The sequence below is a fragment of the Asparagus officinalis genome, chromosome 9 (genome assembly GCF_001876935.1).
Source record: "Asparagus officinalis chromosome 9, Aspof.V1, whole genome shotgun sequence".
Lineage (NCBI taxonomy): Eukaryota > Viridiplantae > Streptophyta > Magnoliopsida > Asparagales > Asparagaceae > Asparagus > Asparagus officinalis.
In genome coordinates, this window is record NC_033802.1 from 3,788,332 (window position 1) to 3,800,096 (window position 11,765).

Below are 11,765 nucleotides of genomic sequence, written 5' to 3' on the forward strand. Positions count from 1 at the left end.
GGAAAGTGGCGCTTATTTAACGTAGGTCCCGGAGGGGGCCCACGATGGGAATTAGAATAAGGAAAAATTCTTTAAGGACCCAAAATATGAGACTAATAGAGGGGACAAGTGAGGTGTCATCTTCCTATTGGATAATGAGTTGGTCATCATTAATGATGGCTAACTCATTATCCAATAGATGAGGGACACCTCACTTGTCCCCTTTATTGATCCCATATTTTGGGTCCCTGTAGCAAAGCTCTAGAATAAGGGAAACGTGCTGCGGAAGAGTCGCCGGTAGTTGCTGTGGTTAGAGTAGGGTCAAATCTAGTACTCTTTAATAATAATATGAGGATTCAAGATTTACTATTCATGCTAAAAAATACTATAATAAATTATTGTAGCTTTGTTACTTAGTATAGACAGAATCTAAGATTCACTATTCATATAATAATAAATTACTATAGCATATTATTGTAGCACAAGCGAGAAACGTAACGTTTAAAAATATTACTGAAGCATTTTTTTTGCTATAGCTCAGGTGGGATACTATAACATTTAAAAATGTTATTGTAGCACTTATAAAAAAAACTTTATTTAAATACGGAATTAATATAGCAGAAATAGAAAAATGGAAGTCGTGCTTTACACGGGGTGCACACTAGTGAGTATAAGGAAAAATTCTTTAAGGACCCAAAATATGAGACTAATAGAGGGGACAAGTGAGGTGTCATCTTCCTATTGGATAATGAGTTGGTCATCATTAATGATGGCCAACTCATTATCCAATAGATGAGGGACACCTCACTTGTCCCCTTTATTGATCCCATATTTTGGGTCCCTGTAGCAAAGCTCTTTATCACGATGGAAACAGTGCAAAGCTAAGTAACTTTATGAATGGCAGGTAAAATAAGACATGTTTACCTTGGCAAGATCAGAATATTTGATGGGCAAAACCTCTACAGAAGGAGCTTTAGAAACATCAGGAGTTATTCTGACATGAGCACCAGCTTTCAGCTCAATTAAGTTTCCAGTTGGATTGCAAACTTGTAGTTCTGGACCCATGGTGTCCAGCATTACCTAAAAATAAAGTCCTGGAGATGATTATTTCCAAAAGATTTGGATGCATGAAAAAAATTCTGAATAAGAATTGAGAGGAAGTATGAATAAACGTTCTAACGATATTAGTGAAACCAGGGAGAAATGCGCAACGATTCTTTAATTATTTCAAATATCAAGTACTACCAATATTAGTAAACTGGTCTATCTGGCAGTGCCTTGTAATTCTTTAAAAAATCATGTAAACAGAATATAGTAAAGGACAACTACATGAGGATGCAACAGTATATTGTTTCTGTTAATGCATGAACCCCCAAGTATGTACACTTTCATGGATCATGGAAATACACAGAATATCAAGCCATTATAGCTGGATTAGTTCACTTTATAAGATCAAATAAACTCGAGTTAAAATAGACAAAGAAGACGAAAAATATATGATCTTTCAACTTACAGCACATAGCTTTTTAGAATTCTTCATGGCTGTCCTCAGATTATCAAGAGCCTCCTGATGATACTCAGCATTTGACCAAGAAAAATCAAATCGTGCCACTACGAACAATCAAAGCATATGCATATTAGTCAACAGAACACAACCAAGTCTTCTCTTAACAAAAAACTCCCATACAAACCTGACATTCCTGCAGATAAACATGCCTCGATTGCTTCAACAGAATGTGATTTTGGCCCAAGTGTCCCAACTATCTTAGTCAACGAAGGGAAGAAGGTCTGCAGATTTTGATTGTGATCAATATAATTCAAGCTAGACAATGCTATTTGCATTTAGATTATGATGGTACCATTATAGGTAACGATTGCATAAAATGCAGATTGTGGCATAGTAAACGATTAACAAAAGTAGAGAATAGGTGGTATTTTCTTGTTGACCATGGCCCGTGGGCAGGAGAAAATATTAAGGCATTCCGGTTGAACGTGCATTTTATCAATGTTGTCAAATATAACAAAACAACAAATATCGATTTCTCTTGTTATGTGTTGACAGTCAGCTGCTACTATATGCTTCTAGCTCTACATCTCAACACAGGATAGCTAAGTGTATCTTACCTCTTATATCAATATCAATAACTTTTAGTAAAAAAATAAAAATGACATAAAATTATCATTTTTTAATGCACTTCAGTGTCCCAACATCACTTCCATTGAAAATTCTACCATCTAAATTGAAAAAATAAAAAAGGAACAAATTTCAATACCCACAATGTCTATCGGAAGGAAGGAGTTCATTGAAGTAAGGATTACTTGGAGCCTGTAATTTCAATCATATGATGATGAAATAAAGCACGAACACCTCCATACTAATTCCTATTAAAAGGATGGAGGATCATCAACAAAGTTCAATCTTTTTGATTAGTGATATTCATCATCAAGACGTAATTGCAGATCGATTATATACCATAAGATTTCCTTAAGAGTTAATTCTAGTTTTATGAAAAGGATCATAAACCTAATTTAAAAAAAAAATCAATTCCACTAACATCAGCGCAGATCACAATGCAAGAACAACAACGAGCTACTAAATTACCAAAAAAATCCAAAATTAGAAGGGAAAAAAAAGGAAAATTTAATCAGATCGAGAGACGAGAACGGTTACAGATTTGGACGCGTTGAGAACGGAGGCGAGCCTCACGGGCTCCTCCAACACCATTTGCCCTCCTTGCATCGATCCAAGAAAAACTAAGCGAAATCTAAAATCTAGGGTTTTTTTTCTCTTTTTTCTTTTTCCCTTTTTATTTTTGGGTGCGATTCTTCCTCTCTACGAGAGAATCGAGTTCGAGGGAGGAAGAGGGAGAGGGAAAGTGGCGCTTATTTAACGTAGGTCCCGGAGGGGGCCCACGATGGGAATTAGAATAAGGAAAAATTCTTTAAGGACCCAAAATATGAGACTAATAGAGGGGACAAGTGAGGTGTCATCTTCCTATTGGATAATGAGTTGGTCATCATTAATGATGGCTAACTCATTATCCAATAGATGAGGGACACCTCACTTGTCCCCTTTATTGATCCCATATTTTGGGTCCCTGTAGCAAAGCTCTAGAATAAGGGAAACGTGCTGCGGAAGAGTCGCCGGTAGTTGCTGTGGTTAGAGTAGGGTCAAATCTAGTACTCTTTAATAATAATATGAGGATTCAAGATTTACTATTCATGCTAAAAAATACTATAATAAATTATTGTAGCTTTGTTACTTAGTATAGACAGAATCTAAGATTCACTATTCATATAATAATAAATTACTATAGCATATTATTGTAGCACAAGCGAGAAACGTAACGTTTAAAAATATTACTGAAGCATTTTTTTTGCTATAGCTCAGGTGGGATACTATAACATTTAAAAATGTTATTGTAGCACTTATAAAAAAAACTTTATTTAAATACGGAATTAATATAGCAGAAATAGAAAAATGGAAGTCGTGCTTTACACGGGGTGCACACTAGTGAGTATAAGGAAAAATTCTTTAAGGACCCAAAATATGAGACTAATAGAGGGGACAAGTGAGGTGTCATCTTCCTATTGGATAATGAGTTGGTCATCATTAATGATGGCCAACTCATTATCCAATAGATGAGGGACACCTCACTTGTCCCCTTTATTGATCCCATATTTTGGGTCCCTGTAGCAAAGCTCTAGAATAAGGGAAACGTGCTGCGGAAGAGTCGCCGGTAGTTGCTGTGGTTAGAGTAGGGTCAAATCTAGTACTCTTTAATAATAATATGAGGATTCAAGATTTACTATTCATGCTAAAAAATACTATAATAAATTATTGTAGCTTTGTTACTTAGTATAGACAGAATCTAAGATTCACTATTCATATAATAATAAATTACTATAGCATATTATTGTAGCACAAGCGAGAAACGTAACGTTTAAAAATATTACTGAAGCATTTTTTTTGCTATAGCTCAGGTGGGATACTATAGCATTTAAAAATGTTATTGTAGCACTTATAAAAAAAACTTTATTTAAATACGGAATTAATATAGCAGAAATAGAAAAATGGAAGTCGTGCTTTACACGGGGTGCACACTAGTGAGTTTGGTGCGAGGAACTTAGTTGCGGTGGTTTTTTTCTATATTAGTCCTTTACATATTTGGTATTACGAAGTGGGTTTCTCAAATGATTGACAAAGTTTGTAAGTTGTTTCTGGATTAGTCCCTCTTGTTTATTATCATGGCATTTGGAGGCATATAAGAAAAACCTTATTTCTACCTTGATTTATTTCATTAAACTTTATAAAACTATATAGTCTTTTGTTTATTAAAAAAAGTATATAGATTTCATCTATGTTTACGGAAAACCATTAATTAAAATATTCTAGAAATAACAAAGAGAAATAATAAATATTCAATTGTATAGGCTTTATCTACGTTTATGGTAAAACATGAATAGAATGTTCTGGAAACAATAAATGGACAAAATCTTTTTTGTTAAATTACCTTTTTACTCTTTCAACCATAGTAAAAGAGAGGGCATATCCGCCACTCATTCATTTTTTGAATTGTCCTCATTTGGCTCATTATATAACTACCCATTAAATATCTCTCATCTCGAATATAAAAGGGTACACATTTATTGAGGGGACAGAAACAACTAACCATCCGTTGTTAACCACTAATCCTACCAGAGTTTGGCTCATTAGAATAGAGAGACTAATTTGAGACAATTTATACGATTTGAGGACCCAATAGTAATTTCAATGATGTAAAGGATTAAATTTCAAAATATTACAACTCAAAATTTATTTTTCTCTCTCTCTTTTTGGGCATCGGCCCATAAATTTTCGTTTAAAAAGAAAATCCTTCGAATGAGGTGATTTGCTTTGCAAGCAGCCATTTTTCTCCATTTATTTTCCCATGCTTTGGTAATTTTGTGAGTGATCCAAGAACCCATCATTTTAGAATCACCCTTCATTGCGATGCAAAGTTTTACGAGAATGAAATTGTGGAATCATGACATATAAATTTTTTATGTAGCATGATTCCATATGTTGGCTGCTTTTGTATGGCCCATGATCCTCTAATTAACAGAATTTGAAAAATGATGCATGCCACATGTTTGTGCATATGCCTAGCTCAGTATTAATCCCTGCAACTGCTCGTCAACGCAATAGTTCTATATCGACATCTTAATCTTTATGTGAAATTGTTTTATTTTTCCTCGACGTATATGTGTCCTTGGGTTACAAAATGCAATGTTATGTGTGATTGCACTATCTTTTGCAAATAATTTGTTGGATATTTTATTAAAGAAAAGGCAATTTAACATGTTTTACATATTTTATTTTCCTCGGCAATTAATACGTGCATAATGGCTATATAATTATGACGAACGTTACCGTATTAATTACGGGTTTATTGCATAACGGTCGACATTATGGCGTACGTTACTGTATTGATTGCTAGGATTTGTAACGGCTCTCTAAGACCCCTGTATAAGCAGCCATTCACATTCTCAGAAAAAAAACAAGAAAAACAACATGTCTCTCCTCTTCATATTATTTCTTCATAGTATTGGTTTTGTTTTTGGGCAACTTTCTTCATTTGAGCAGAAGCTCTGTACTCTCGCCCGAGTACAGAGACCGGCCAATTCCGGGGGTTTTTACCGCTAGGGGAGAGATGATCATCTGCGTTAGGGCGATAGGCGGGTTCTCAATCTTCTAGGACAGTGAATACACGACCGCTCCCGATCAGGCCAGATTTAATTATTTATTTTTATTCGAATTTAATTTACATGCTAATTTAAGTTTACTTGATTTTTTCCAACATAATTGAATTTACATAACCTCCCATTAATTGTAGTTTCAACTTGCCGATGCTTTTCTATTTGTGAATATCCCGTCTGTGTCCATTCCTGTACGCTTGTTTAAGAAATTGCTACAAAAGATGATGAATACGATATCAACATCTTACTTTGTATGTGAAACAGTTACATGAACTAGACACTGTTGAGTTACAATAGAATGCAACCTAATTAATGTTTGATTGCACTATCTTGTTGTTAATACTTTTCATATGCTTTAATTGAAAGCAACACCGTCAGTGTGAAATTTATGTAATCTTTGCAAATATCCTATCTTGGTCGATTCCTCCATTAAACTTGCTCATCCCCAAAAAACTCGGATCGACAAGTGCAGCCAAGGCTGCAACTAACCCAGCATTTCTAGCAATTGTAGGCTCTGTGAACTTGGGCTGATCTCTTTGATCAGTAAACTTATCATCATAGCTTGGACCAGCAACCATGGCTCCAAGCAAAGTATTCGGGTTCGGATCCTTCGATAATCTCCATTTTTCACCTTCTGAGCAGTTATAATGCTTTCCATCCCAAGGGATTGATGCAGCTCTATGGTGAACTTGTTTTGGGTAACGGTCTCCAAAGCCAACGACGTAGCTCATTTTCATAGGATTTTTGCCTAGGATGTAATTTATCTGCATAATAGAGAGCACTGGAAAATAAGTTTATGCCAGTGACGTGGGATATGCAGTCTCAAAAAACATAAAACATGTATACGTGCACGTTAATATGTATGCATACATAGTATACTTAATTTTTTCATATATACACTTAAAAATTTACGGTTAATTGCGAATAGGCCTCCTGTAGTTCTATTGATGTAGATGAACCCTTGAGTAACTTTTATTGATGTAGATGAACCCTTGAGTAACTTTTATTGATGTAGATGAACCCTTGAGTAACTTTTCACTCTTTTACCCTCATATAGAGAGAAATTGTTTTTTTTAGACAAATAGATTTCTTGAGGATAAAAGAGTCAAAAAAGTTCAGTCAGAGGGTCTCTCTGCAACAAAGAGCTATATCTGCTATCAGTGATAGTACAGAGGGTCTACCCACAATTACTAAATATAACTTTTGTTCTATGTATAATTTTTATTATATACATACTTAATTTGTGTTATCCATTCAAACTAACCTTAAGATTTAGATAGTTCAAACCATAAATGAAATTTCAATTATTTTCTTATATACAAATGGTTCTTCAGCAATATCTTATAACTGTTTTTTCCTTCTTTGGTTTTGTTTTCTCATGTAATAAGAGCCAATGTCACATGTATATTATGCAAGATAATGACCGCAAAAGTATCTGAAAAGTTTTAAGAGGCTAAATATGATATCTTATGAGCATTGAAATTATTTGTTCTCATATCTACGGACACGGATCGTGTCGGTGTCAGAATTTAATTATCATTTGAATGCATACTTGCCTGTGAATCGGCAAAATTTTTCAGTGCCTGTGGTGAAAAAGAATTGGCGCTGCAACTCCTAGCAGGGACTTGAAGGATGTTAAGGTAGTCACTATAGAGTTTACTAAGAAAAGAAGCTGTTGAAGCAAATTGGAGAGATGAACTGATGTTAAATGGCGATGGGAGGATCAGTCCACCTACATAATCAAAATCAAGGTCAGTTTTATGTTAATTATTGGTTTATTTATTTCTATATTGTCCAAGTTTATACTAGTGACCTATATAAGTTATGATATACACTATGAATCCAGAAAACTGACATTTACCCGGTGTCACAGTTTTTACCCATCCCATCCATTTGGGTGGAGATAGATAAGAACACATAATTGCATCAATCATTTCTGAGCAGTGTTTCAGTGTATCTTCATATGGGTATCCAGGATCATGGAGATATCTTAACCTCGTCAGCAAAATCTACAAAATTCTGAATAATTAGATTCAACATGACAAAAATTCATCAGGAAATTTTTGTGAAGTTTTACTCACTGCATTAGCTGCAATCTTGTTATTCCAATCAAAAACCCTGTTATCTGACACCGTATCATTTAATGCAAGCTGAAATGTTTCAGTTGCATACTGAAGATGAGAAAAATCTCCGGTAGCAAAGAACAACCATGTCGATCCCCAAGCTAGTTCATCCAAAAAGCTTGTAGATTTGTAGAAATCTCTTGATGCATCTCCACATTCTTTATTCGAAGAATAGGTTCCTTGATTCTTGTTGTTCTTTGCGGAGTTAAATAATTTTTGAGCAGTTTGAACCAGTCTATTTGAATAAGCTTTGTTTTCAATGAAAATTAAGGATGCTGCTGAGAGTGCTGCTGTAATTTCTCCAGCGAGATCAGAAGCAGAGGTTGTGCAAGTTGATATTGGTCTGCTGTATGTCATGTCTTCGGGTCTTTGCCAGCAGGTTATGTCGTTGTTTGGATTAGTGCTGGTGTCTGTGCTCCCAACCTAAAGTGATAGTTAGTTTATTGCATAGGAGAAATAAACTAGAAAAAAAATAATCCATCAAATTTTGACATGCTTCACTTGACGAAGAACCTAGTCAAATTTAGCAAACAAAGGTTGAATTTTCATTTTACTGTAAAATTTGAGGATTAGATGCATTTTTGTGCCCTTTCAAATTCAAACATCAACTTTATCCTGTCAATCCTCCTCTACTATTGCGCAATATACTACTTAGTCTTACAAACAAAATTTCAGAAAATGAGGATGAGTGCCTCATATAAAACAAATACATTTTGCAGAGGAGCACAAGTTACCAATTCATGCCACTAACTATTTTCCATGATAAAAATTTTCTTCATATAAAATGTTCTTGCCATAGCATGCATTTTTATGCTTGGATGTTTTTTTGTGGGTTTGATCTACATATCTTACTTTTCTGAAAATACATGAGTTAAATGAACGTGTTACTCCAATATGGCTTCTTTTAGAATTGAAGTATTTATTTTGTTTCATTTTCTAGTTTAAAGTTCTTTTCCATATGATCGTAAACTTGAACATAGATCTTTATATGTGAAGTATGCATATATTCATAGATAATCAAGTATTGGTTTTTCTTATTTGCAGGTAGACAGTTTCTCCTATTTTGCACTTTGTAGTGTTTTTTACATGTAAATATCATTTTTTTTTTGGAATCCAATAGAACTAAGTCTTATAAGAGGAGTGTATGATCACCCAAACTCGTAGACACACCAAAGTTGTGTTCTTTGTGTTATCCCTCACGCACCATATATCAATTATTACACAAAACATACAAATGTTTATGCAAATTAAAACATAAAAAAAAATAGAAATAAGAAAACCTTTACCTGAGAATATATCAATCCTTCATCCTCTGAATCTCCAGGAACAAAGAGCTTCAACAAATAATCACTGCCCCACTTTATAATATCCTTTACATGATCAAGCTGCCCCATTGCTGAATACTTCTCATGATACTCAGCTACACTCCAACTCAATAGAGTCACAGTATAAGCAGTAGTGAAACTGAACTTGATATTACTCCCAGAATCATAAAAACCACCAACAAGGCTTGCATTATTCCTCTTTATATCGACGTCATTCAATCCCGAATCTCCTCGAAACTTCACTGGATTGTTCCTTGGAAGAATCCCAGCTGCAGATATAACACAATATCAGAAAACTTTCATGTAACCAGTCTGTATGTGAACAAAACCATGTTGTATTACATTTTTGTGCATCGAAGAAAGAAAGTGTGTGCTCTAGCACGAGAGGCAGATTGCTGGAAGGCCCGCGATCATGATGCTTATGATGAAGAAAGACAAATAAGAGGACTGCGACGATGATGAGGAGAACCGAGGCGATATTTATGAACACGAACCGTTTGAATCGGGATCTATCAGCTATAGCGAGACGGAAGCTGTATGATTTGGAGTATTTGGAAATGGTATCGTCATGCGGTTTTGACGAAGGGAAAATGCTTCCGAACTCGACCTCTATGGAGTTCCATCGGCTCGCTGAGGGGAGGAGGCGGCCTGTCTCAGGGATGGCGTGCACGAAGATCGAAGAGGCTTCAGACATGTTGATATAATTTGAATTCGGAGATTGGCTTGTTTTTTTATGGGATGCATATGAAGAGTTATTGTTCATGAGTTTGTGATGAGTATGTCGATGGAATCAAGGGGTCCTGCGATTACTACGAAGATGCTCTTTTTGGTCTTATATGTAAGTAGTGTTTGATGCATAAAGTATCCAAAAGTCGTCCCATTTTGGCTATAAGGAGAAAAGGCCCATTTGGGGTTGTAATATTGAGTTAAAACTTATAAGTGTCCAATTTTGATGGATACAACAGAATCAAGGTCTGCAATGGTGAGGTATATTTTTATGGAAAAGTTCAAGAGTAGAGATTAATTGATGGTGGAGGTTGATATTTACAGAATTAAGGATCCTCTCTGCTCTCGGACAGTTTTATATTACATAATAAATGGTTGTGATACATCTTGAGCGAATGAGAATGAGTGCAAAATCATGAGAGATACAGTAAAGATTATATGTGAATCACAGCCGTATTTAGTATTTACTTCTTATATGACGACTAGTGTGCACCCCGTGCAAAGCACGGCTCCCTTTTTTATTTTCGTTACAGTAATTCTTTGTAAAAGCTACTGTATTTTTGTAAAGGTCGTAGTATTTTTTTTAAATGCGATAGTATACCAGCTTTGTGCTACAGTGATATCACTACAGTAATATACTGTAGTATTAGTGTAACATAAATAGTGATTCTTTGGATCCTCCTATAAACGTAGAGGAGTAGATATCGCCTTATACTGGAGTAGACGACCGGCTTGGGTCAAATAGCACCTTGATCAGAAATCTCTGTTAGTCTATTTTGTTTTCTAACATTTCTCTCATCTCCTCCTACAGGGACTTCTTCCTCTTCTTAATGTAGACACAACCGTCAAGTGTTGATCGATTGTTGTGAATCTTGTAAAATAGTGGTCTCTGCACTGCTTTTCGAATAGATTCGAATAGGAATCTAGGAACCAAGCCTAATAAAATCTCTTGATCAGATACTGTAGCACTGTATTCAAAATGTAATAAAATGCCAAAATTTGATCGCAGGAAGGGGAACAGAGAAGCTGATGCTAGATGGGATTTGCTAAAATACAGTGAAAATGGTCGTCTTCATGATAAAAATAACATAAAAATAAAATAAAATAAAAAAATTTCGTTTACATTCAACAGACGACTTCAGGAGTTAGGAGGTAATTATCATGATTCATCACTTGAATTCTAGTTAAATTAGGAGAATGATGTGAAATATTCATTTGGAAATCATTATAGTTCAGATCCCATAAGAGATTGAAAACGATTTTTTTTTCCCCGAAATACTTTGATATGTTTTGAATAGAATGATTATTATTAAATTGTTTGTATGGCTGGAACTTACAACTTACGCCGTCTCTCATTGTAAAGTCAAACTATTTACTGGATGCTGAAAGTTCTTGATCTGTTTTACTTTTAGAAATTCTCTTTTTGCCTTTTTGTTTTCTTGCACTTTCCATGATCTTCGTTAAAATAGTCAGTCATAAAAAGTCAACCTCCAACATTTAATATTGGTAGACTACTACTATTACTAATTTTTATTTTAGTTACAACTACTTATGAAAATTCTCACTTGCCTTTTTGAGCCCAAGCCCGTCCATGTCGCATCGTCGTTGCCTAAAATAATCATTATATTATGGGTTAATTTAGCTACCCTATAGTTTTCCCTACTTTTCAATTATATACCCTCACTTGTTTCTGATGGTAATTTTATACCCTAAGGCCCCGTTTGACAAAGGGTTAATGAAGAGGGGTTAAAGAGAAGGATTAATGTACTTAGCCCATCATGCAGAATCCTCCCGAAGGAGAAAGTCAGTCTTGGAGCGCCTCGGTCCACTTCCCGAGGAGCGAAGCGAAGCCCCGATCCAAGAACGTTTGGAC

General features: G+C 35.1%; 1 protein-coding gene across 2 annotated transcripts; it reads right to left on the reverse strand.

Annotated features, from left to right (window-relative positions):
- Positions 5,755-10,309, reverse strand: LOC109824775 (endoglucanase 25-like). 2 transcript variants are annotated; one of them, XM_020391420.1, is made up of 6 exons: positions 9,509-10,309; positions 9,128-9,435; positions 7,800-8,264; positions 7,580-7,727; positions 7,275-7,450; positions 5,755-6,482 (listed from the first exon to the last, which is right to left on the reverse strand). In XM_020391420.1, the coding sequence occupies exons 1-6, from the start codon at positions 9,927-9,929 to the stop codon at positions 6,105-6,107; spliced, it is 1,896 nt and encodes a 631-aa protein (XP_020247009.1). In that variant the 5' UTR covers positions 9,930-10,309; the 3' UTR covers positions 5,755-6,104. The 2 variants fall into 2 exon arrangements, with proteins under 2 accessions (XP_020247009.1, XP_020247008.1); XM_020391419.1 differs by having other exon boundaries at positions 7,574-7,727.

Coding starts and splice junctions, on each gene's coding strand:
- LOC109824775 (XM_020391419.1), bottom strand. CDS start 9,929: ATGAACAATAACTCTTCATATGCATCCCATAAAAAAACAAGCCAATCT. Junction 7,728..7,799: donor ACAAGATTGCAGCTAATGCA/GTGAGTAAAACT, acceptor AGAATTTTGTAG/ATTTTGCTGACGAGGTTAAG. Junction 6,483..7,274: donor AAAATTTTGCCGATTCACAG/GCAAGTATGCAT, acceptor TCTATTATGCAG/ATAAATTACATCCTAGGCAA.